Raw genomic sequence first — 24,019 nt, forward strand, 5'->3', positions numbered from 1 at the left:
TTTGTTTGTTCTGTGTTACCTGTGTGGCTGGAGGTGATGGTGTGTCTGATTGTTTGCTCTGAGAGTGGATTTATGTTTTTAATTCAGGTTGTTGGCTGTGTCCATCCCTGGGGCTGTGCAAGGGGAGGGTCAGGTCCTGGCCGTGGGGCACTGGCTGGGCTGGGGGTGCCAGGAGAGCCCTGTGCCCCCTGCTCTGGGAGCTGGGTGTGATCCTCTCTCCTCACGAGCTGGCAAGGCAGGAAGGGAGGAGAGGTTTGGAGCAAGGATGCTGGGATCATGTTGGATTAAAAGCTTTGCTGCCACAGTTCAGGGGTTTTGTGGGTTGGTGGTTTCTGTTGGGTTTTTTTTCCCTCTGAACACTAGAAGGAATTCTGGTAGAAACATTAGCCTCAGCTTTATTCTTATCTCCTTTTCAAGAAAGAATTTGGATGGAAAAAAGCATGTTTTGGACAAACTGCCCATTCAGATTCCTTAATTGTAAATATTGGGGCACCAGAGTGAAACCCCGCTGGCTTTTTTTCCTGAGTGGGAAACCAGCCAGCACTGTCAGCCAGTGCTGGTGCAGTGGCCATGGTGACAGAGCTGTGTCTGCCATGTCATCGGTGACTCAGTGGCACTGCGTGGAGCCAGGGGTCCGTGTCTGGGGGATGAGGGACACAGCAGACTCTGGATGATGTCAGGGAGGTGGGCTGAGCAGCTGGCTGGGGGGATCCAAACAGTGCATTGTGACCTTTGGCTCTTCCCTGGCCTGTGTGCAGGCAGCAGCAGCACAGGTGGGTAGGTGAGTTTCACAGAATGCTGTTCCTGCCTGGTGGGTCAGTTCCTTCATTTCTGGGGTTTTGCCTCTGCAGATGCCTTGAAGCAGGCAGGGGGACTTGTTTGAAAAAGAGCCAGACATCTTTCCAGGAACCTCAAATGGAGGAGATTTGTGATTCTGAGGTGGATGCAGGGAAGTTTTCCTAGTATAACAGGCAGGGTGTGAAGGGCCAGGGACTCAGTACACACCCAGATCACCAGGGAAGGGGAGGCAGAGCCAAGAGCTCCTCAATCCCCAGAGCTGAGCTCGAGGCTGCCCCGGCTCTCGGAACGCGCTGCACGTTCCGCCCGGGTTCCCCGGTGGCTCTGCATCAGCAGTTAAGTAACAAACTATTTAACAAGAGCTTCCTGTTGTGCTGACACCAACACCAACCTACAAAGGAGTAAACAGAGCTGTGCTGGCTCCTGCCTCGCTGGAGGCTGGAAAAAGGGCTGGAGATTGAGAGGAGGCCGGGGTGCCATTGCTTCTGAACCCAACCTGCTGGGCCAGGGGTGGTGTTCTTGCACTTGGCAGAAGCTGCTGGGGAAGTGACTGCTTCCAGGACTGCTTGGTTTTTAAGGGAATTTCTGGGATGGATAAAGGCCCCTTCACCTCTTGCCTTGCTGCTCCAACTCTTCCACACGTGTTGTCCCCAGAGTGGTGCAGCCCATCCTCCATCCTGACAGGGTGGGCATCGCTCTCACAGCTCTCAGAGCTCTGGGTGTGAGTATCTCACATCTTCACCAGGTTCCTGGAGTTCTTCAATCAGAGCACTGAAACTCCTGTTTTCTTGAGGGATCCAGAGGAAATGTGGCCAGGACAAACCGGTTTTTCTTTGCTATAGGGAGTTTTCTGCTATTCTGGTAGGTTTGCTTGAATCTCCCGTGACTGCAGCTGTCACTGGTGGAGGTCCAAGGTGGAGTAAGCTCTAGGGACTGCACAGCACATGCCACGGGCCTGAGTTTCAGCCTGTTCAGCTGCTATGCCCAGCTCAGAGGAGAGGTGCATGTCCAAGGGTGGAGGAAGCTCAGGAGATCTCTCTGGAGCTGTTGGATGGTTGTACTCTAAGTGGAGACCAATGACAAGTGGTGTCCTCAGGGACACTGGTCTTGGGACCAGTGCTGTTTTACATCTCTGCTGGTGACACGGACAGTGGGACTGAGGTACCCTCAGCAAGTTTGCTGGTGGCACAGAGCTCTGTGGAGCAGTGTCGTGCTGGAGGGAAGGGATTGAGCATCCACATGGACCTGCAGAGGTGTGGTTGTGCCAGACTTATGAAGTTCAACAAGGCCAAGTGCAAGGTCCTGCCATGGGCTGGGACAATCCCAAGCACAAACACAGGCTGGATAAAGAATGGATGGAGATCAGCCATCCCTGGAGAGAGGGATTTGGGAACTTTGATGGATGACAAACTCGATGTGACCCAACCCTGTGAGCTGGCAGCTGGCTTGGCTGTACCCATTGCAGGGCTCCCATGGGAAGCCTGGTGAGGCTTTCCATGACCCCTGTTTTGGGAACCTCTGTGGGGTGGCACAGCTTTCCCTGCTCTGTCATGGGCAGGGCTGGCTGCAGCTCTGCAGGCTGCAACATGTGTTTAACAACAAACCCTTGCAGACATCATTTGGGACCGTCTGTAGCTTGCTCTTGAAGATGTTTTAAGACTTTGCTTTGTTTTAAGACTTTTGATCCTTCTGTAAGCTCAGCCCCTTCAACTTCTAGAATTTATTGGGATTTGGTTTCAGCTGTGCAAGGCCACTGGTTGCTTTTTGGTCTGGATTTTTGTGCTGGGAGCCAGCTGATGGGTCATCCTTTGGGACATCGGGGTATTTGTGATTATTTTTAGCCTTTAATTGGCAGTGATCTGTACTTGGAGCCGCAGAGTGTCAAGGGTTTTTCTCTTTGTGCTCTCAAGAAGCTTTCCTTTCTCTTTCATCTGGATGCAGCTGTGTTTCTCTTCTGCTCACAGAGCACAGAGTACATGGAGAAACCAGCTTCAAGAACCATCCCAAAGGCTGGTGGGGCTCAGGGAGCAGCACCCAGGGATGCCACCTGCTCCAGGACACCTGGGGCCTGTTCTGAGCAGCACCATGGCCCTGCTCCCTGACCTTCACCAGCCACTTCCCTGCTCCAGGCTGCTATTTTTTCCTCCTCTTCCCCTGTTTTGTCTTGCCCCGTTTAGCTGTAACCTCTTTCGGGCAGGAACACGGTGTGTGTGTTCATACAAAGGGCTGAGAACAATGTGCCCCAGATGGTTTGTACAAGTGCCTTCTCAGCAGCCACGGGGTTTCATTCTACAGGAAAGAAATTCTTAAAAATACAACTCCTCAGCATCTTATACTTGCAAATGTGAGCAGGAACTTCCCGAGCCATGATATGTTGGTCCAAGTCACAGAGACAAGGGGTAGCACTAGAAGTGCAGCTTTTCTTCTTTTCAGGGAAAAAAAACAAACCAAAAACAACTCCCCCCAACCCCAATTCCCTTTTTCTCACCCTTACATCTGCAGGGAAAAGCTTGTAAATGTGACTGGAGCAGCTCTGACCTGCTTAAAACCAGATGGCAAACAATATTTCAACAAAAGCACTGTGAACTCTCTCCTTGGGAATCAGAGGGTGTGTGGGCTTGCCCTGGTTTTATGGCACTTCCAGTGCTGAGGTTCTGTTTTGGGGGTGCTCAGGACTTGCACTTGCTTGCAGTTTGTCCCCCTTCCAGGATCCCAGGCTCAGAGCACTGGCACTGCTTATTTGCTTTAAGACCACAGCTTGCTTTGGAATTTCTTCTGCCAAACTTCAGGCCAATCCATTTTTTTTTCTTATTTATCCCACTCCCTCCCAAAGAGAGAAACAAGTTTTCTTAGTCTCATCTTGCATCAGATTTGATTCCATGCCAGCAAATCAGCCTAGAAGGTGCTTTCCTGAGGCTGCTCGCCTCGCTGTGACCTTTTGGGAGAGGATTCCTGTGCAAAATGGAACAATGTGATATCAGGTTTATCCAGGGAATCTTCCCCCATGGTGCTGCTGCCTGGGGAGGATGGGTCAGGTCTGGGTCTAGTTGCCTGTCAAAAGACTGCTGTGTTGTAACAAACACAGGGGTTTTTTGCTCCAGAGCAGTGGGAGTCCTGGGATTTTACCAAAAGTTTCTGTTTCTAATTAGGTTGTTCTCAATTTTAAAGGCCAGTGATCCCTTTATGGCACAGGGCAGAAAACCTGAGCAGTCACTGACACTGCACAGAGGTGGGTCCTGCTTTTGTCCTGAGGTCTAGGGAGTCACTGTGTCTCCTTGACACTCCTGGGATGAGACAATAAATTCCTCCCAGCCCTTGGCACATCCATGGGGAGGCTGGTGGGCAGAGTGGGAGGGAGCATCACTTGCCCTGGCCAGACTCACATGGATGCAGTTCCTGCTGCTCTGACTGCCCGGCTTGGGAAAGGGGGAGTTACAGCATGGCAGTCCCAGCATGGGGGCTGGGCTGTGGCCTCGCTGGGTGTGAATCTGGCCCAGATGCCTGAAATTGGGGTTTGGAGCTGGGCCCCTCCTGGAGGGCTCTTCCCGAGGCTCTGTAGGCAGGAGCAGAGTAGTGCTGAGCTGCTCCCTGCGTTTGTCTGAGCTGGGAGAAGGCAGCACAGTCTCCCTGTGCTCACAGGAAACAGGATTTAATTTTTCCCTTCTGTCTCACTTCATTGTCTGAAATTCCCTAGCAGAGGCTGGCCCATAACTCTTCAAAGAAAATAATCTCAAGCGCTGGGGCTGGAGCTCCCTCGGCTCTGGCTGGCGGCCGCCTGCCTCTGTGCAAACAGTCTGGGCCTGGAATCCCCTGGGACTGAGCATAAAGGTCTGATTCAGAGGGAAAACAGGTTATGGAGCAGCAGGGCTGTGCATCACTGACTGCTCCCCTTTCCCAGCCTGTGGCTGGAGCCGTGGTCAGGGAAAGCAGCTCCTAAAACACCCGTGAGAGCTGCCTGCTCTGGGAGCTGGGAGCTCATGGGGGAATGGCTCCCAATGCCTGTGGAGGTGGGAGAAGCATGAGGAGGTCGGGAGGGCAGCACCATGTGCTGAACCCGGAGCGGAAATTATTGGGGGAGCAAAGAATGAGCAGGATGTCACGTGTGGGCCATGTGTGCTCGGGGCTGGGGCAGAACAAAGCGCAGGGAAGCCCTGCTCCTGCCGCTCCCACCCCGCTTCCTGCTGGCACGGACACTGCTGGGGGAAGGGAGCACCAGGCCAGCAGCCAGCCCCTGCCTGCCCACCTTTGGGACAGCTGGAAGGCTCCCTCGGCCTCAGTTTCCCTCAGCTGGGCTGTGCTGGCTGCTGCAGGACGTCCCCAGTTGTTGGTGTGCTGGGGTGGCCTCAGGAGCTGTGCTCTAGGGATGCTCCAGAGGTGTTGGATGGAGCCTGTGGGGGCAGGAGGGGCTCCTTATTCTCCTGTGCTTGAACAGGCAGGTCCCACAAGTGGGACCCCAGCACTCTGTGCCTTTGGAGCAGCTCTGGTCCCTTCTGGAGAGCGGTGGCAGTGTGCCAGGATGCTGTGCCAGGATTGGGTGTCAGGAGGGGGCTGGGAGCAGGACAGCCTTAGGGGGCTGCCTCAGGAGCTGTGCTGCCCCTGGACCCTTACACAGCCAGTCCTTCCCCCTGCTGAGCTCTGCCTTTGGTGTCTTTTTCCCTGGGTTGCTGTTAGAGCTCCCACATTTGCCTCTGTGCACCCTTGAGCATGAGAAGCTCTTTTTTTTTTTTTTTTTTTTTTTTTTTTTTTTTTTTTTTTTTGTTATTAATAGCTATTGAGAGCTAATAAGAAGTTTTATGGGGTTTGGCCAAGCATCAGAGCTCGCAGTGTGTTCATTTCCTGGAGCTGGAGGGGGGGTTTGCTTGGATAACCCACAGAGTCAGCTGGAGTCTGCAATGCTGGGGGCTCTTGGGAAGCTTTCAGTGGTGTCACAGGGGCCTGGAGAGGAGCAGAGCAAGGTGGGGAGGGGGAGAGTGGGGCTGGGGGGAGGGTAAAGGAAGGGTAGAGGCTGGCAAGGGTCAAGCTGAGAGTGAAACCAGGGAATGGAGGTGTGGGTCTCTCATGTGCCCTCCCAGTGTGTGCCTGGATCCTGCCTGACCCCCTCTGTCCATGTTCAGCTTCCTGACTGTCCTTCCTGCCTCCCATACAGGCATCCCTGCAAGGAGGGACCCAGCCTGAGCTTCCCCAGTGCAGGAGAGTCCCACTCTGCTGGAATGCTGGAGGGAGGGAGAGTGCAGTTCCTTCTTGGGCACCTGGTTCCTTGAGCACAGAGCAGGTCAATGGCTCTTTTCATCCCAGTCTTGTGTCCAGAAGGAAGCAAGGGCTTGGCTTGGCCTTGGTGTTGGTCTGTTGTACCCACATGAGGACAGACAGCTGCACAGGGATGTGTGTGGAGCCAGTGTCATGGAATCATGGAGTAGTTTGGGTTGGAGGGGCCTTTAAAGGTCGCCTCATCCAGCCCCTGCTGTAAGCAGGATTGTGCATGTGGAAAGGAGCTCCCTGGTTGAGGGGGCTGAGCTGATTCCTGCCTGTCTGTGGGAGCTGAGGGGAACCCCCCAGCAGCACAGGGCTTTCCAGCAGCCTCCCTGGGAGCACAGGAGGCAGGCAAGGTCTCCACCCCTGAGCAAACAAGCTCCCACAAGCATCATTTGCTCTGGCAAGTGGCACAGCATTGGCCCAGGCTGCAGCCATGGGGCCTCGCTCCCAGCAATTAAAATCAAGCTTGGTTGATAAGAGCAAAGGAAAAGGCAGTGGGATGTTAGTAAGTTCCTGTTTGCCAAGTGGGTGTTTCCCCCAGCCCAGGTGGGCTGTGGTGGTGCCCTGAGTGTGGCTGTTCCCCAGGAGCTGTCCTGGGCAGGGCTGCTGCTGGAGTGGGAAGTGCTCCAGCTCCACTGGCCCCTGCCCCTGGGCCCACAGGGCCCCTCCCAGCCAGGTGAGATCATTCTCACTCCGTGGGCAGCCCCATGCCTGGCCTGGCACACGTAGTGCTGGGTTCACATCTGTCCTCTGCTCTGGGGGCTCTCAGAGTCCCTGGCTGGTGCCTCTGAATGCCTCCAGAAGCTGCCAGCAGCCCTTCCCCATGGTGACAGTTCTGTCCCCACATCACTCTTAGCTGGCTCCAACATGGAGACACTCAACCATTTCACCTCTGGCTGACCAAGCTTTTTAAAAATTCTTAATTTAAAATTATTTAAAATAAGCAAATTTAAATTTTGTTTATTTAAACCAACATCTCAGGCATGGGGCACTCCGGGCCCTGATGTTTATCCCAGATTCTTCCATCCCTCAGCTGCAGCACTGTCATTGCTGTAGGAATTATCTGTCTGCAGGGAAGGTGCTGGAGGGGCTCTGCAGAGCTGGGGGCAGGACCCCAGAGCCCACAACCCTCTGTTATCCTCTGTCTCCTCATACTGATTTTCTCCCTCTGCTTTTCCACAGCTGGGAGCCCGAGGAGCTGCTGTGCTGGGAGGACCCTGTCTGCAGGATGTTCTCTCCACCAAAGAGCTCCCTGTGAGCGGCGATGATGACAGCCCCGGCGGAGCCTTGGGAAGCACTGACATTGCAGTAGCCCAGCACCCGGGGACGGCCTCTGACCCCTCCTTCTCGAGACCCCGCCCTCCCAGCGCTCACCGGGATGGTGTATTAACCAAGAGGAACCCTGCTTCTTTCCTCCTCACCCTTCCATTTTCGGCAGCTCTGGGATTTGTATGGCAGCAGCGTAACCGTGGAGAGGCCGGGGTATCACAAACTTATGGATTTTGATAAGAGAGGAGGGAAAGGGGAGCTGGAGGAAGGTAAAAGGATGTCCAAGACAGGTGGAGGAAGGAGTGGTCATGGAGGCCGGGGTGCTGGAACCAACTCGGGAGTCTTAATGGTGGGTCCCAACTTCCGTGTCGGCAAGAAGATCGGATGCGGCAATTTCGGGGAGCTCCGTCTAGGTGAGAAGGGTCCTGTTTGTCCTCACTGTACCCACTGGTGCCAGGATTGCCCTGGCATCCTCCTCCTGCAGTGGCACAGGCTGTGGCCATGGACACTGGTGTACTGACTGGCCACACACAGTTGAAGCACTGCCCCTTGTAGTAGCCCAGAGCTTCCCCTTCCTTAATCCTTTCACGCTGTGCTGAATCTACCAAGCCCCATCCCAGCCCAAAGAGGTGTTTCCCATCTCCTCCCCATGCCTGTTGCTCTCTGGGAGAGTTCTGCAGTCTGGGTCTGTCTGTTCTAAGTGGTGGTGGCCATGGAGAGCTGGGTGTCCCGAATCCACAAACACTGAGTGAGGATTTGCTCACCAAATCTCACCCCACTTGTGCTCTGGGTGCTGCCCTCCTGCTGTGCCTCGGGACAGGGGATGGAGCATGGGGGCCTGAGGGATGTTCAGTCTGCTGGGACAAATATCTAGGGAGGAGAATCCGTGTTTTATCCTGGGTAAATTCTTCAGCTGTTGAAACGGGCTCTATGAGAGTTTCCTGAAATTCTGTGCAGGGCAGAGAAAGGGAGGAATAAAACCCAAGCATCTTCCATGGTCACTTTCCATTTTGAACCTAGTCTATCAGGAAACTCCTCAAGCAAAGGCTGTTTGGAGGGTGGGGAGGTTGCTCCTCTCCCAGGACCGGGAATGTTCGTGGAGACTTTCAGCAAGCTGTTAACCCTTTGTGTGGCATCAGGCACCTGGGAATGGTCTGGCAGGGCCAGGCACTTCTGTGCCAGCAGTGAAGTCTGGATGTCACCAGAAATGTGCATTGGATGTGTGGGTGGAGTCCCTGTAGCCCTGTCTTGGCTCTCCCCGGTGTGACAGACTGGCTGGTGCCAGGCTCACCCGTCCATCCCTGCACTTCCCGGCGGGATCGCCACGTAATTGCAGAGCTGGGGAAATGCTCTGCTTAAAATCCAGCCAAGCAGTTCCATGTTCAGCTGTCTCTCCCTGTGTCATGAAAAGCTCTGAGCCTTCCTCCAGACCCAGGGCTTGTGGAAGGAGAGGTGCTGGGGGATTTTGCTGCACCAGCTGCTCCTTTCAGTTCCCCGAGTGGGTCCGGGCACTCCTGCTGCCAGTGCCTCCCTGCTTGGCCAGTGGACAGAGAGCCCTGTGCTGTGCAGGGTCCACCTGTGTCCTTGCACCTCCTTTTCCTTGCTTGCCCCTGAGCATTCTGCAGTGGATCCATGTTTTTGGGTGAGCTGGATCCCAGGATCCTGCTTGAGGCAGGAGCTGGGGCTCTGTTGCTTTGCCATGCTCAGTGCTGAGGGTCAGTGTGTCCTCCTGCCTCAGCCTCCCCCTCATTTTCCAGGGGCAGCATCAAGGGGACACGAGTCTCACATGGATCTGAGGAATGTCTGTCAAACTGACAGTGAGGTTGCTGCAGGACCTGGGAGCAGTTGGGCTCAGTTTGCTGGTGGCTGCAGGGACAAGCAGTGAGCTCTCGCTCCAGGGCTCCACAGCGGTCGATTCTCACAGTGAGGGTTTGTCCTTGCCACCAGCAAGAGAAGCTTCCAGTCCCTTCACGTGGCTGTTTTGCACTGTCACACCCTGCAGTGCCTGGCCATAACATGAAAGAGGCCTGAGCACGAGATCTCATCACGGCAGTGGAAGCCACAGCTATGTGGCTTCTCTCCTAAAATCACATCTCTCTTCCTTAGGTGTGCCTTCAAACTGCATCAGGGCTCAGGAATGCTTTCAGGATTTAGGGATTCCTCCAGCTGCAGATGAATGGCAAAGGACCAGAGGGCTCCTGCTGTGAAGTGGTGGCATGAGCAGGGATGCTCCCCAGCTCTTGCTGGACACTCAGCTTTTCCCTGGGAATAGAGAATCCAGTCCTCAAGGCTTTAGAGGTCAAACTGCAGCTCAGTATATAAAAGCTCCCAGATCATCTTTGGCCTTTGTCCTTTCACAACAAAGGCCATGACATCTTGAAAAGATGTACCTGGAGGTGACTCCTCCAGCTCCCAGTGATGGGGTTGGAGGAAGGGGACATTGTCTTCCTCAAAAAGGTACCACTTTGCCCTGTTTCTCCACCACACCAGGAGGCACGTGGTCATCTGTCCTTAGGGTGCTTCAGCTCAGCTGCCCCAGGTAGAGACAAATATCTACACATGTAGGAGGTGTCCAAAATAAAGTGATCTATTTGAAGATGAAATATAAAAAAAAAAAAGACAATTGGCATAAGGCATTTGTGGTAAGCCAGAAGGGAAATGACGTGGGCAGGAGTTGTGGCTGCCAGGGCTGTGCGTTTGGATCCTGCTTCTCCTTGTCCCTGCTGGCCTTGGCATCCTGGGCACTGCAGGGCTGTGGTGCCAGTCCCAGTCTGGCAGTGCTGCCAGCCACTTCTGCACTGGACCATTGTGACCAGAGAGCTGGGCTGGGAGCTGGAGTGGGGTGGCTGCCCCAGCCTTCTGGCACAGAGGGGCAGCTTTATGTTGTGCAGGTACTGGGTCCTGTTACCTTCTTATGTCCTGGAGCTTCACCCTGAGCTGGAGAGTGCCCATCCCTCCCCCCAGCAGCCTCAGCTGCGGTCCTGCACCAGCCCAGCTCCTCCTGGGGCTTCCAACAGCATCCACTGGCTGCAGTCCCCTGAGCTACCCCTGCCCATGTGCTGCCCCCAGCCAGCCCCACTCCAAGCCAGCATGGGTCACTGCCCTCTGAAACACAAGGCAGCAGGACACTGGTGGCAGTGGGTGACAAGTGTAGCTGGTGGCTCGTGTGCCCTAGCACTGGGCACGGCCGAGCTGCAGCCCTGCCAGCTCCCTGCCAGCTCCTGTGCCCTGGGAGCAGGGCCAGCACACTCCCAGAGAGGGTTTGTTGGAGCAGGTTCCCCTTAGCAGCTACTCAGGAGTGCTTGGGATGGGCTGGGGTAGGGGGAGAGGAGCAAAACCCAGACATTAAGCAGAAAAGTCAAAACTGAGCCCAAAGCACCTTGGTGCTGTGCAGGTCTTTCTCTATTCAGGGCTGCCTCAGAGTCAGGAATTGCCCTTAGTCCTGGCACACTCCCTGAGGGCCCCTTCCTGAGCCTGGCTCAAGGCTGCTGCTCCTGCCAGGCTCTGGAGCATGGCCATGGAGCTGCCACAGGGCAGCCTCAGCCTAGAGCAGGGTGCAGGGAAGGATGGGGGACCTGGCAGCAGCTGCTGCTTCTGTTCTTCCATCAGTAAATTCTGTAAATGTGCTTTTTGCAGCTTCTCAGTGCCTACCCCTCTGCCCCAGCCTGCTGTGTGCATTGCTGCTGGCAGCTTAGAGCCATAGCAGCTGTTTTCCCTCAATATTAAAAGCTGGAAATTAATTATCTTTTAAAGTAAACTTGGGATTTTGGAGGGAAGAACACAAGGGGTGAGTCTGTGTGCAGTGTGTGAACCAGGAGCAGGTCACTACCAGGGCCATGCCCCAGCTCTGAAGGGTCACGTGCAGGTGCTGGGGACATTCCCAAACTCTCCTGAGCTGTGGCTCTTGGACCTGTCCTACAGCTTCCCAGGAACTCACAGGGAGTTACTTGGGGCCACAAAAGGTGCCTTCTGAAAATATGTCTGGGCTCAGTGCACTGCTCGTGACACCCTTCTTGTCCTGGGCTCTGCACAGACCTCCCTGTGGGCACCTGCAGCGTGGCCAAGGGCTCGGCCACCTCCCAGAGGTCAGAGCCACAGACCCACCGTGGGCCAGAGGTGGCACTTGGGTGTCTTTGGAGGCTTTGGGAGAGAGGAACCCACACAATTCCTGCTGCTCCTGCCTCTCTTGCTGAAGGCTCAGACTTGCTTTTCCTCCTGATTGTTCAGAGCCTCGTCTGAAGAGAAGATCAAGTGCTAAAATAACATTTTTCTTCTGATGCTGTTAAATCTCAGTGCTCCACAGAGCTGTTGTTGCTTGACCTGGTGTAGCCACTGTCACTGGAGCTGCAGGGCTGGGTCCAGCTGCCTCCTCCCCTGTTCCTCCACTGCATTCCCAGGTCTGGGAAGCCAGATTCCCATCCTGGTGCCCAGGCACAGCTCTGTGCTGCTGCTGCACAAAGGTTCCTGGTGTGAGCACAGTGCTCAGTGCTCAGCCTCCGTGCTCGCTTTTCCCCTCACTGCCAGGGGCTGGAGCATGGCCAGGGAAGGGAGCAGAGCTGGGGAAGGGGCTGGAGCACCAGGAGTGGCTGAGGGAGCTGGAAAGGGGCTCAGCCTGGAGAAAAGGAGGCTCAGGGGCCCTTGTGGCTCTGCACAACTCCCTGACAAGAGGGGACAGCCGGGGTGGGGTCGGGCTGTGCTCCAGGAACAGGGACAGGAGGAGAGGGAACGGGCTCAGGCTGGGCCAGGGGAGGTTTACATTGGATGTTGGGAAAATTGCTTCTCTGAAAAGGTTATGAAGCACTGGAACAGCCTGGCCAGGGTAGGAGTTGAGTCCCCACCCCTGGAAGCTTTCAAAGATGTATGAATGTGGCACTTGAGGACATGGGCTAATGTGCACATGGTGGTGCTGCTGGTTGATGATTGGAAGGGTGATCTGAAAGCTCTTTTCTCATCTTAATGATTCTGTGATCCATGGTTCTAAGCTGCTTGGATGGGGACCCAGCTGGGAGAGCCGGGCTCCTCCTGGGCTGCCCTGACATGCAGGAGCAGGTGCCGGTGCTGCTGCCAAATCCCTGGGGAGGGGACAGCAGAGAAAGCACGTCTGGCTGTGTTAGTCCAGCTTTAACACAGCCAGCCCCAGGCCTGGCTGCTGCTCCTGCCTTTGGCCCACTCTGATCCCACTCTGCATCCTGCAGCTGCTGGCAGCTGGATTTGGAGACACTCCGGCACCGAGCTGGGCAAAGGCCCCTGCAATGCAAATATTTACTTTCTGCCGCCCATCTCGCTGCTTTTCTCTTTTATTTCCTTTCAAAAGCACCTTTTGTGCTGCAAGTCTTGCCTGCTCTAGTCCTCCCAGGCACTCCCTGGCACAATCTGGGTGTCAAAGTTGCCCCCTGTGAGCACTGAGGCAGAGCAGGTGGCTCCAGGAGCTGGAGCAGGGAGTTCCCTGGCATGGAAAGAATCCTCCCTCACTCTTTTTCTTTTTCTTTTCTATTGGTTTATTAATCTCATGACAGACCAGTTCTGCTATTTGCATCTTTTTTAATTCGAAAGGGGAAGCAGAGGGTGGTGATTTAACCAGTCCATACCCCATCTTGCCCATCAGCTGTATCCAAGTCCCCCAAGGAAGGGCTGAACTAGGGGAGTACCAAATGATTTGGACTCATTTTTTGGGCTGGGAGAATTCTGCCATCTCCAGAGCCTTGTTGCTGGTAGCTTTCTGTGCCAGTGAGCCACAGGGGTCCTGTATGGTGGGGACAGGACAGATGTCACTGCTGGGGATTCTCCTGCCCCCATCCCTTCTCCCTCCCAGCCCTGCTGCCTCTGCCCTTGCTCCCTCCCTGCTGGGCTGAGTCCCTTTTGCAGTGTCCCCTGGCAGTTTTCCTGTCATGTTCTATTTTTCCCCCTTCAGATCCTATCTGACCTCAGGGAAAATCCAGCTGGGAGTTTTCTGATCGCATGTTGCTGCCCTGAAGGCAGCAGTAATTGTTTTGGACTGAAATGGACGGCCCTGTGGAGCCATGCACAAGTCTGGGGGTGTCCCAGCTGCTCCCCAGGAAATGTCAGTGCGTGATGGGACAAACCCCCTGGATCTGGCACACGCCAGACGTTCCTCCCTCCCTCCCTCCCAAATCCCCTCCTCCCTAATCGCTGTGAAGGGATTTGCTTTATGCAGAGGCAGCAGACAGAGTGGCTTGGCAGAGCTCCCCTGGGATGGGAGAGGGTCAGGGAGGCAGCAGGACTGAGCCCCTCCTTGGCTGCAGAGCCCGTCCCCGGGAGGAGCCGCTCCGTTAATATCTCCCATTCATCCCCCTCCCGTAATCCTGCCGGCCGCGGCACTCAGCAGCTGGCTCTGATGTCACCCGGCCGGGATTTATTGCTGCTTCAGGTGGAGAGCAGCAGTCGGAGCAGATGAAATCTTACGCCAGGAGGAGTTTGTTCCCTTAGCAAATTGCTTGGAGAAAATCCGAGGAGACAGATGCAGCTCCATGGGATACCCACACGCCAGGCAGTGGGATCGCTGGGATCTGGACTCTGCTGGCTCTGGAGGGACCCTGCTGCCCTTAACCCCTGCCTGCCCGGGCTCCTGTGGGCTCTTGGAACGCTCCAAGCTGTTCCTGCAAACTTTTAATCTTTGCCTTTGCAGGCCTGGGTTGTGCTAGTGCTTCCCGGGAATGTCCCCTTTTCCTCAGCTCTCTGGTTTTGGGGGATGTGGAGGCACCCAGAGCTCAACCTTCCTGTGGTTATGGTGTGTAAAGTCCCATGAAGGTGTGGAGCCCTCCAGGGGGTCCTGCACGGGGTGCTGGGTGCCATGGCTGTTCTTCACTCCCCTGGGCTCTCCCTGCAGCCTTCAGCTCCTTGTGCAGTCTGGGCCATGCTGTAGATCTGCTCCTGGCTTCCCCTGTGCCCTTGGGTGGGCAGGAGCATCCCCAGGGCTGAGGTTCATTCAGGCACAAGTGTGCCATTCCCAGGAGTGACCCTGGCCGTGGGGGAGGGATTTCCACCTGCCTGTGGAGCCCTCAGAGTACTGCCAGCTGCTCCAGTGCTCCCAAGTGTCCTCCTCCCTGCCACCTTTGCAGGCTCTCACTGGCCATAACTCGGTATCCCCTGACTCTGGCTATCCTCTGTAGCCCCCTCTCTGTGTGGGGCTGGGAGAAGCACCAAGTCTCAGCCTTGTCCCAGTCTTGCCCAGTCCCATCCCTGCTGCTGCCCCCTCCCATCACTTTGGCTGCAGCCCCCAGGAGCCTCCCCATCCCAGAGGAATCCAGTATCCAACCTGGGGATAATTAGCAGGCATGTTGCAACTCCCCACAGAGGGTTCTGTTCCTGCTCATGCCTTGAGGCCCCTCCAGGTGTTGTGGGAGCAGCAGAACCTGTTCAGGGTGTTTTTGAGCCCAGGAGCCCTCAGGGCCAGCAGCGGGTGTGCGGTGGGGGTGATGCAGGGACTGCTTTTCATCACCTTTTTGTGTCTCTCCCTGCAGGGAAGAATCTCTACACAAACGAATACGTGGCTATCAAATTGGTGAGTAGCTGCCAAACCGGGGAGTTCCTCCGTGGTTGGGGTGGGGGATATTTCAGCCATTGGGAAGGAGTTTCTCCCCTCCCCGATGCTGGGGTGGGTGGAGTGGGTTGGGATGTGATGGATGTGATGGATGTGATGGCTGGGTGGCTGCGGGGGAGCTCCATTCCTGCTCAGAATCCAGAGCAGTCTGGGAACACGCGTCACTGCAGGTGGGGTGATCGGGTCTGGGCAGGGAGGGGATGAGTCTTGCTTCTCCCAGCCCTCACCATGGCCTGAGCTGTGCTCAGCCAGTGCCAGCAGCAGACATGGTGGCCCCACTGGTACCTGATCCCATTAATATTTTCCCTTCCCTGCATGAACTGATCTGGCTCCCATATGGGCTGATTTTCTCTCATCATCCCCTGAGGCTTCATCTCCATTTTATACCAGTTGCTCCTAACCTCAAATGCTCTCAGTCCAGCTGCTGCCAGCCTGTGAAGGAGGTGTCTGACACCCAGACCCCCTGAACATCGTGCTTCCTACTTAACTGTTCTCCTTTCTCTCTGCCCAGGAACCCATAAAATCCCGGGCCCCCCAACTGCACCTGGAGTATCGGTTCTACAAACAGCTCGGCAATGCAGGTACGGGGCTGGGCTGAACTCCCTGCCAGGGGCACTGCTGGGAGAGAGGTTTTCCCTAAATGTGACTCTGCACCTTCACTCCCAGCTTGATCTGCCTATCTGCAGGGAGAGGCTGGTTTTACACAGATGCCTTGTCTCATCTTTGATCTCTTTTGATTTAGTTCTTTCCCCCCACCGCCCCTGCAGCACAGGGTTGCAGATGGAGCTGCCTCCCTCCCCCTGCTGCCAAGAGCAGAGCCAGGCTGGCTGTGCAGGGAGGGCAGTGCAGGACATCCCCTCTGCAGCCTGGCTGTGACTGCATGGCCCTGCTGCAGCCCTGCACAGCCTCTGCTCCATCTCTTGCAGAAGGAATTCCTCAGGTTTACTACTTTGGCCCCTGTGGGAAGTACAACGCCATGGTGTTGGAGCTGCTCGGACCCAGCCTGGAAGATCTCTTCGATCTGTGCGATCGGACCTTCACGCTCAAAACCGTCCTGATGATCGCGATCCAGCTGGTGAGCGCAGCCCCTCACCTCCCTGCAGCCCTGCAGGCTGCCCTGGCTGCCCCTGGAGCAGGGGATGTGTGGGCACCACGGGCAGGCAGCATGGGCATCCCACAAGGAATGGGGGAAAGATGCTGGCACATCCCAGCCTGGCTCAGCCATACCTCACCCCCTCCCTGCTGAGGGAGGGCTCTCCACCCTTTCACAGCCCCTCTCTGAGCCCAGAGCAGTATCTGACTGTGCCCAGAGCATCTCACTGTGTGCCCAAGGTGCCTGGAGCTGTCTCCCATGGTGGGAAGGAGCCAATGTGCCCGTCCTTGGGGCTGGGGCCAGGCTGAGGGGAGCAGAGCTCAGGGCAGGAGCGTGCAGGGCACAGGGTGGGTCTCTGCCCTGGCACTGACATCTCCTCCTGCCCCAGATCACACGGATGGAGTACGTCCACACCAAAAGCCTGATCTACAGAGACGTCAAGCCAGAGAACTTCCTGGTGGGGCGGCCGGGCAGCAAGCGGCAGCACACCATCCACATCATCGATTTTGGCCTGGCCAAAGAGTACATTGACCCCGAGACCAAAAAACACATCCCCTACCGAGAGCACAAGAGCCTGACAGGGACAGCGCGTTACATGAGCATCAACACCCACCTGGGGAAAGGTGTGTGGGCACAGGCAGCCAGCCCTGCCTCCTGCCTGAGGGGAGGGACTGCAGGGCAGGGGTGCCACAGGTGTGGCTGGGGACAGGCTGCCTCTCCTGCTCTTCAGGGTGCTGGCAGGACACATGGGGTGCTGCAGGATCTGGGGAGGGGGCAGGGACAGTGGCTGTAGTGGGAACTGACCCGTGTCTCGTTTTCTCCATGCAGAACAAAGCCGCAGGGATGACCTGGAAGCATTAGGGCACATGTTTATGTACTTCCTCCGTGGGAGCCTTCCTTGGCAAGGCCTCAAGGTAACTGCCAGCTCCTGCTGCCCCTGAGCATGGCTTCCTGTGGGTCTGGCTTTGCCCTGGCATGGGGAGGGGGAAGGTTTGGCCCCTGGGGTGTTGGAGGGTTTGCACCCCACCACTCTGAGCTGCATGCCAGGCCCTTGCAGTGCTGAACAGCTGTAGGTTTCCCTGTGTCCTCCCAGCTGCTCTCTCGGTGGCTGTGCTGGAAATCCTGGGGTTTGTCCTCCAGACCTGCCCGGGGAGGGAGTTGCCTGGGAAAAGGGTCCAAGAACTCATTCACAGTGTGACAGCACCCAGTGCCTTCCCCTGTGCTGACCCCCCTTGTCCCCACCAGGCTGACACACTAAAGGAGAGGTACCAGAAGATTGGTGACACCAAAAGAGCCACCCCAGTGGAGGTGCTCTGTGAGAACTTCCCAGGTGAGAGCCCTGCCCAGCCCAGCCCCCAGCCCCGAGCCCCCTGTGCTGTGCCCTGAGCCCCGTGTCCCCGCAGAGGAGATGGCCACCTACCTGCGCTACGTGCGGCGCCTGGATTTCTTCGAGAAGCCCGACTACGACTACCTGAGGAAGCTCTTCACAGACTTGTTCGAGAGGAACGGTTACGTGTTCGACTACGAATACGACTGGGCAGGGAAACCTCTGGTGAGTGCAGAGGGGCTGGGGACACCCCAGGGAGCACTGGGGTCAGGATGTGGCTCTCAGCCATCCCTGTCACGCACTGTGTCCAGGGGATCACCAGCTCCAGGGCTGTGACTCAGGAATTTGAGGCTTCTGGGGCCAAGGGCATCCCCACAGCCAAGCTGGCACCTCACTTTATGGCATGGGCACATTCCTTGGGCTGGCTGCAGCCAGATAACAAGCATGGCACTGCTGGGTGGGGGTGGGGGCAGTGATCAGGCCCCAGTTCTCAGGGGTTTTGCACATTTGGGCAGAGGTTGGATCTGGCTGTGGGGTGTTGGGAGGGCTCTGTGTCAGTCAAAGGATTGACATTGTCCTTTGTGTCCCCAGCCCACTCCCATTGGCACGATGCACAGCGAGGTGCAGGTGCAGCCCCCGAACAGAGACAAAGCACAGCCACACACCAAACACCAGGTGAGCAACAGCACAGCCTGGCTGGGCACGGGGCCACAGGCATGGGCAAGCTTGGGCTGCAGCTCCAGGGACGTGGAGCCCAGCGGGGATGGTGGCAGGGGCTGGAGCATCGTTTTCCCTCGGTGCTGTCTGTGGGGAGAGTTCCCTCCCACAGCTCTGGGTCTGTGGCTCGCCAGGGCCCCAGGGCAATGTCCCTGTGGCCTGCCAGAAGAGGGAGGAAGCACTGTGGGGGCTTCAGCATGACTGGGACATCAGCTGATGAGGGGCAGGGTCCAGCCTGCAGTGTGGCAGGGGATTGGTGCAGGCTGAGCCGCCTCTGCTAAGGATGATGTCCCCATGGAGTGACCCCCTGCTCTGTTTGTGATGCCCTTCCATCGATGGGATGGTGACACAGGACAAGGGAGGGCAGGATTGGTGGGGCAGCTTGGCAGCATTTTGCCCCATGCTGGAACTGCCTTTGCTCTGGGAACATGCAGAGACCACAGGGAGCCATGCCTGGAGCAGGGATTGGGCAGAGCTGTGTGTGGGAGAGGGGCCAGGCTGCTCAGAACTGCTCCAGTGCTGTGGCCTGTGCTGCCCTGGTGCAGGACACGTGTCTCTGGCACTGCTGCCACTGAGAGCAAACCTCGTGTTTCCCAGCTGTCCTGTACAAACCCTCGTCCTCCCAAACCTCCTTGGGGGCAGAGCACCTGCAAAGGGGCTGGAGCTGGGGGTGCAGCACCCTGTCCTCCCCAGGCTGCTCCTGCCCAGCACAGGGAGCCTGGCACAGCCCTGGCTCTCACTGGCAGCACTTCCTTAGGGAGAGGGAAACATCTTCAAATCACCTCTGGCTCGTTTCTGGGAACTCGCTCCCAGTAAGGTTCTGCTCTCTGCCCCCAGCAGGGGAAATGCCACGTTGGACATCCCTTCCCTGGAGCAGGGGGAGAAGCAAAGCACAGAGCTCCCAGAGCATGGGAGCAGGGTCCAGCCTGGGGACACAGGGTGTCCCCAGCTGTGGGGCCGTGCTGTGCTCAGCAGTGGAGGGTTTGGCTGTGGGTCAGCTGAGCCCTGGAGGAGCACCCAGCTGGTACCACCCACCCCCCAGGCACTGCGTCGTCCTGGGCCTGGCTGCAGCTCAGCTCTGCAGCCCCAGCCTGCTCCCACCAGCCCTGCTGGAGCTGGCCCTGCTCCGTGGGGTGGCCCTGCGTGGGGCTGGCCGTGGGGGATGTGTGTGGAGGTGCCAGGGGGACACAGAGCCCCGCTGTCAGCACAGGGACCGCTCTGGGAGCCGCCGGGACGGTGCTGCACGGGTGCCCTCCGCATTCACCAACTTGAGCTGCTCCGCTCATGATTTTGCTTTTGCATGTCTTATTTTCTCGACTCCCTTTGCCACTTCTCCTGCCCCTTCCCTCCACTTCTCCCTTCTTTTCCCCATTCTCCCTCTTTTCTTTTGTTTCTTTTCATTCTGTTCCTCCTGCCTGTCGCGAGCAGCCGCCCGAGGGGACGGAGTTGTGGGATCCTCAGGCCGGTGGGCAGCCTGCCGAGGAGCCTTTGGGAGCTCACCTGGCAGCCGGCAGGCTCGGGGGGTCCGTCCAGGTACATGAAACCAGGGGCAGGGGCGGGCACGGGAGGGGGCGGAGCCACCCGGGATCAGCCCCGCTCCCCCGCCCCGGGGCTGCACAGCCCGGGCCCTGCCCCGGCTGCAGCGCGGGCTGCCTGTCCCTGACGCTCACGGCTCGCAGATGAGGCTGGTGCTGCTTCCCAGGGGCTGCCACGGGGAGTTAGAAGGCAGTTGGTGATGATGGATGGATGGATGGATGGATGGATGGATGGATGGATGGATGGAGGGATGGATGGATGGATGGATGGATGGATGGATGGATAGGGATGGATGGATGCCACGCTGCAGCACAGCAGCTGTGTGGGCATCACTCTGTCCCCAGTGCCGCTCGTCTGAGCAGGGATTTCGCTGTGCCTCCTTGACTGGAGCCCTGGCTCCAAACCCTGCTTCTCCTCCCTTCCTGGACACTCCTTGGCCGTGTCCCCCTGCCTCAGTCCTGTGCTGGCGCCGTCAGCCCCGCGCTCGCTGCCGCTCAGCCCTGCCCTGGCCTGGGGGTTCCTCCCCCATGGATGGTGGGGCACCCTCCCCCATGGATGGTGGGACATCCTCCCCCGTGGATGGTGGGACATCCTCCCCCATGGATGGTGGGGCATCCATCCTGCGCTGCTTCCTCCGTCTGTGCTTCCGTCCCCGCCGCTCTTGCTCGTTGCTGCTGCTCCTCAGTGACTCTGCTGCTGCTCGGCCCCAGGCTCTGGCACAGCTCCTGCTGTTGCCATCATGGGGCTGGGCACTCTGAGGGCCAAGCTCATGCTCTGCCTCGCTTCCCCTGCCCTCAGCCCCTTCCTTGTCCCCACTGCTGCTCTGCAAACCCTCCTGCCGCGCTCCGCCTGCACCCGGCACTGCGGGTGATGCGCAGGGGTCTCTGTGCTGGTGCCAGGGGCTGGAGCCTGACTGGCCCTGCTGGCTGGGCACTGCTGTCGAGTGGCAGCTCCTCAGAGGGGCTGGGAAAGGCCAAGGCTCCTTGCTGGGGCTGAGCAGCTTGGAGAGTGTTTGGCCTGTGCATCCCCAGGGAGCTCCTGGCTTTGCAGGCACAGGATGGTGGTTCAGACATCTCACAGTCACCTTGGTGGCTTGGATGCCCTCCTGGCCTTGGCACTGTGGCTGACCCTGCTGCCCTGGTGCAGGGCAGCAGCTCAGGGATGCGTGAGCCTGCAGGGTGGGCACTGGGCTGAGTCTTGGTGCTGGGAAGCAGAAGTTGTGTCCAGATGCTCAGCTGTGAGAAGGGCTCCGTGGAACTGTCAGCTTTCCCAGGCCCTGTCTCCCGCCCACGCAGGAGCTGGCTGCCAGCAAGCCCCTCTCCTGGTGCAGGGGCTCCCAGGAGCTGGGATCCTTCCAGGGGATTTGCTAAGGGGCTCAGACCTCTCTGTTCGATGGGGCTCTTGGGGAGAGCTCAGCACTGAGACTGAACACGCGGTCTGGGCGAGAGCACTGTCCTGCCACCAAGGGCACCTCGGTGCTCCCGGGCAAAGCTGGCTGGTCTCCTGGGTGGTCTCCTGTGCCCTGCAGGGAGGGGAAGGCTGCAGGCCCCCGGGCTGCCCCCACTGACACTCTTCTCTCCCCAGGTGATGAGCTCCACCAACGGAGAGCTGAACACAGATGACCCGACGGCAGGACATTCGAACGCCCCCATCACAGCCCCCACCGAGGTGGAGGTGACAGACGATACAAAGTAAGGCCCCAGCCCCGCTGCCCCCTAGCAGTGCTGGGCTGCAGGAGGGCTCAGCTGCTGCTCAGGGATGTGTTACTCCTCCGGGGAGTAACAGCCCAGCTGTCCCCTGACACCCCTCAGGGGTGTCCCTGCAGGGCCACCACCACCCCAGCCCTTCCCATCTCACTCTGCCCAAGGCTCTTGCACAGAGGGGCCTGGATGGATCTGGGACTGCTCCTTCTCTGGAGTCCCTGCCTGGCCCTGGCCATGTGTGCCGTGGTCAATGTCACTCCCCTGCTCGGTACATTTGCTGTGGCAGGTGTCACTTCTGGTGGCCGTTGTGGTGCTCCCAGTCCAACCCCTGCCATGTACCAGGGGCACTTGGTGGAGCAGCTCTGCCCACATGGGGGGGTTTCTGTCCTCCCTCGCCCCGGCACTGACGGGTCCCCTCTGTCCCCAGGTGCTGCTGTTTCTTCAAGAGAAGGAAGAGGAAAACCACCAAGCGTCGCAAGTGAGCTGCCGGGGCCGGGCGGAGCGGCGAGCGCTGGCTCCTCTCCCTCTGGCCGTGGCTGCATCGTGACCCGCGGAGCCGCGGCCCCTCGGGCTGGGCGGGGCGGGGGGGCCGGGCCGGACGGGCTCCCCCAGCGCCCCGCGCGCAGGTGGGGAGCGGGGCCTCCCCAAACTGCTTCTCCTTTCCTCCGCCACTCGTGGCCGTTTACTCGAACCAAGCCCAACTTCGCTGAAGTTCCTGCGTCCGTCAAACAGAAAAAAAAGAAAAAGAGAAAAACCCACGGCGTCACTTGCTTTGAGTTTATAACCAGTCTGAAATGGGGATCAACTACAGACTCTGACCCGTCGCTGTCAGAAGAAGACGAAGACAATTTCAAGAGCAGTGGGCTAAGGAGGAATATTTTTTTTTTTTCTGTTGCTTCTTTGTCTCTTAAGTTAATTTAAAGTGAGTCTCGGTGCAGAGTGCTGAGTCGTCAGTCTTTGGCCGTCATCTTCAGTGTTACCGAATTCTGCTCTTCCTCCCGGCCCCGCCCCGCGTCCCCGCCGGGTCCCCCTCGCTCAGGCCTTTGGTGACAGAGTTGGGCTCCGGTCCGGCCCCGCTCGGGCGGGGAGAGCCGGGGGCGCGCGGGGCGGGGAGAGGAAACGCGTTTACAGTTCATTTACGATGCACTTTTGCGAGCAATACAGGCGCCGTCCGGTCCCGCCCAGAGCAGGTCCGAGACTCCCCGGGGTGGGGGACACAGGGACAGGGACGGCCGAGACCAAAGGGACCCATGAATGGCGGTGGCAAAGCAGGGAGGGGAAGCAAAGCAGCCTCGTCTCTGGTGCTGCCGTGTCTTGGGGCTGGATGTTTCCAGGACAGCCGTAGGTGTGAGCAGGGCTTGGTTTTACAGCCGGAGACCCCGAGGCCCCGCGGCCGCTCCCGGGGGCCGGGGCTGCGGGCGGTGAAGGGCGCCGGGGTGGAGGGGCTCTGCCAGCGTGGAATCCCCCACCAGGCATCCCCCCCACGGCGGGATCCTCCCGGCTGCTCCTGGGGCTGGGGAAATGGAGGTTTTGGAACTGACACACAGACACCCCCGCACCCCCGTGTTCCTCGCCACCCCCAGGGCACTGCAGCTCCCCACGTGTCTGACCCCGTGCGCTGTCGTGTGTATTGATCGTGACACATTGGGGGGGGACACACACTTATCTTTACCAAAACCCTGTTGTTCTGCCCCAGAGAAGGGGCTGAGGCTGTGCTGGGGGGGGCGGGGGAGGGATGGGACCATCTGTGGCTGCTTTGAAACATTTGTCCAAACTGACCATCTCGGGGTGGGGGCTGGAGACCCCGGATTGTGGAGGGGCTGGGGGAGCATGGGGTGTCCCATGGGGCCATGCCCTCCCCAGGGTCCTCCTTCACCCTAATTACGGGATTGACCCCGGCTTTGGCTTGTCCGGGCTGCAGCAGCCCCGGCTGCTGCTGCGTCCCTGGCCACAGCGGGGAGGGGACGTGCAACGTTTGACCTCGTGTCCCCAGCGAGGCGAACAAACGAATTTTAAAAATCGCCTTAAAATTTTCACTGGAAGTGGTCCCTTGTCAGCGCATCGGCTCAGAGCAGCCCCGGCAGAGGCCGAAGAGGAGCCGCGGAGGGGAAGGGAGAGCGGCCGCGGGGTGTGTCCGGAGTGCCCGGCTCTGTCCCGCACCCTCGGCCGCCGGGGCCGCGGCCCGAGCCCGGGACTCTCTGTCCTTCCAGCGAGGAGTCCAAATACTGCGATTGTACGTGAGAGCGTTTGTTCCATTGCGAGTTTAGTTACTGCTTTAAAACCAAGTGTACAGAAATGGCATTTCAATTTCTCTGATGCTTCCTGGAAGCCATAGAATTTAGGGGCTTTTTTTTAATAAAAATGAAAAAAATAATAAAAAAAAAATCTTTAAAACCCAACACATTCTTGTGTGCTTCACTGTGTGGCTCCCAAAGGTGAGGACATTGCCCAAGCACGCTCTTTTTGCTGGAGGCTCCCTCAGCAGTGGGTGGGAGCAGCCCCAGCCCCTCGCAGGGGCTCCCTGCCCAGGAATCTTTCCTGGAGCAGCAGGAGGAAAAGTTCGGGGGGGCAGGTCAGGGGAACAGCAGCAAAGCCGATGGCTCTGGGCAGCCCTCCCCAGGCTCCCGGCCGATGCTTCTGCAAAGCCCGTGAGTGAGGAAGGGGATGGTGCAGGAGGGCAATTCCCAGCTGAGCCCAGTGCTCCGGGGTTGGAATGAGGGTCCAGCCTGGAACCGCAGCCCAGAGACAGGTACGGGAGCTGG

The 24,019-nt window shown here is 57.9% G+C and overlaps 1 protein-coding gene across 2 annotated transcripts in view; it reads left to right on the plus strand.

The window, feature by feature from the left end:
• Positions 1–23,656, plus strand: part of CSNK1G2 (casein kinase 1 gamma 2) — a 42,039-nt gene extending 18,383 nt beyond the window's left edge. Inside the window, exons 2-13 of one of the 2 annotated variants that reach the window (XM_056512748.1) lie at positions 7,234–7,733; positions 14,802–14,842; positions 15,393–15,462; positions 15,808–15,956; positions 16,363–16,597; positions 16,803–16,888; positions 17,220–17,304; positions 17,378–17,526; positions 17,893–17,976; positions 19,447–19,551; positions 21,139–21,245; positions 21,685–23,656. In XM_056512748.1, the coding sequence (XP_056368723.1) occupies positions 7,547–7,733; positions 14,802–14,842; positions 15,393–15,462; positions 15,808–15,956; positions 16,363–16,597; positions 16,803–16,888; positions 17,220–17,304; positions 17,378–17,526; positions 17,893–17,976; positions 19,447–19,551; positions 21,139–21,245; positions 21,685–21,739 (1,353 nt within the window). In that variant the 5' untranslated portion in view covers positions 7,234–7,546 and the 3' untranslated portion in view covers positions 21,740–23,656. The remainder of the gene's footprint in view (positions 1–7,233; positions 7,734–14,801; positions 14,843–15,392; positions 15,463–15,807; positions 15,957–16,362; positions 16,598–16,802; positions 16,889–17,219; positions 17,305–17,377; positions 17,527–17,892; positions 17,977–19,446; positions 19,552–21,138; positions 21,246–21,684) is intronic. The other variant, XM_056512747.1, reaches the window with a different exon arrangement.
• Positions 23,657–24,019: the final 363 nt, after the last annotated feature.

The sequence above is a fragment of the Oenanthe melanoleuca genome, chromosome 28, assembly GCF_029582105.1.
Source record: "Oenanthe melanoleuca isolate GR-GAL-2019-014 chromosome 28, OMel1.0, whole genome shotgun sequence".
NCBI classification, from domain to species: Eukaryota; Metazoa; Chordata; class Aves; order Passeriformes; family Muscicapidae; genus Oenanthe; species Oenanthe melanoleuca.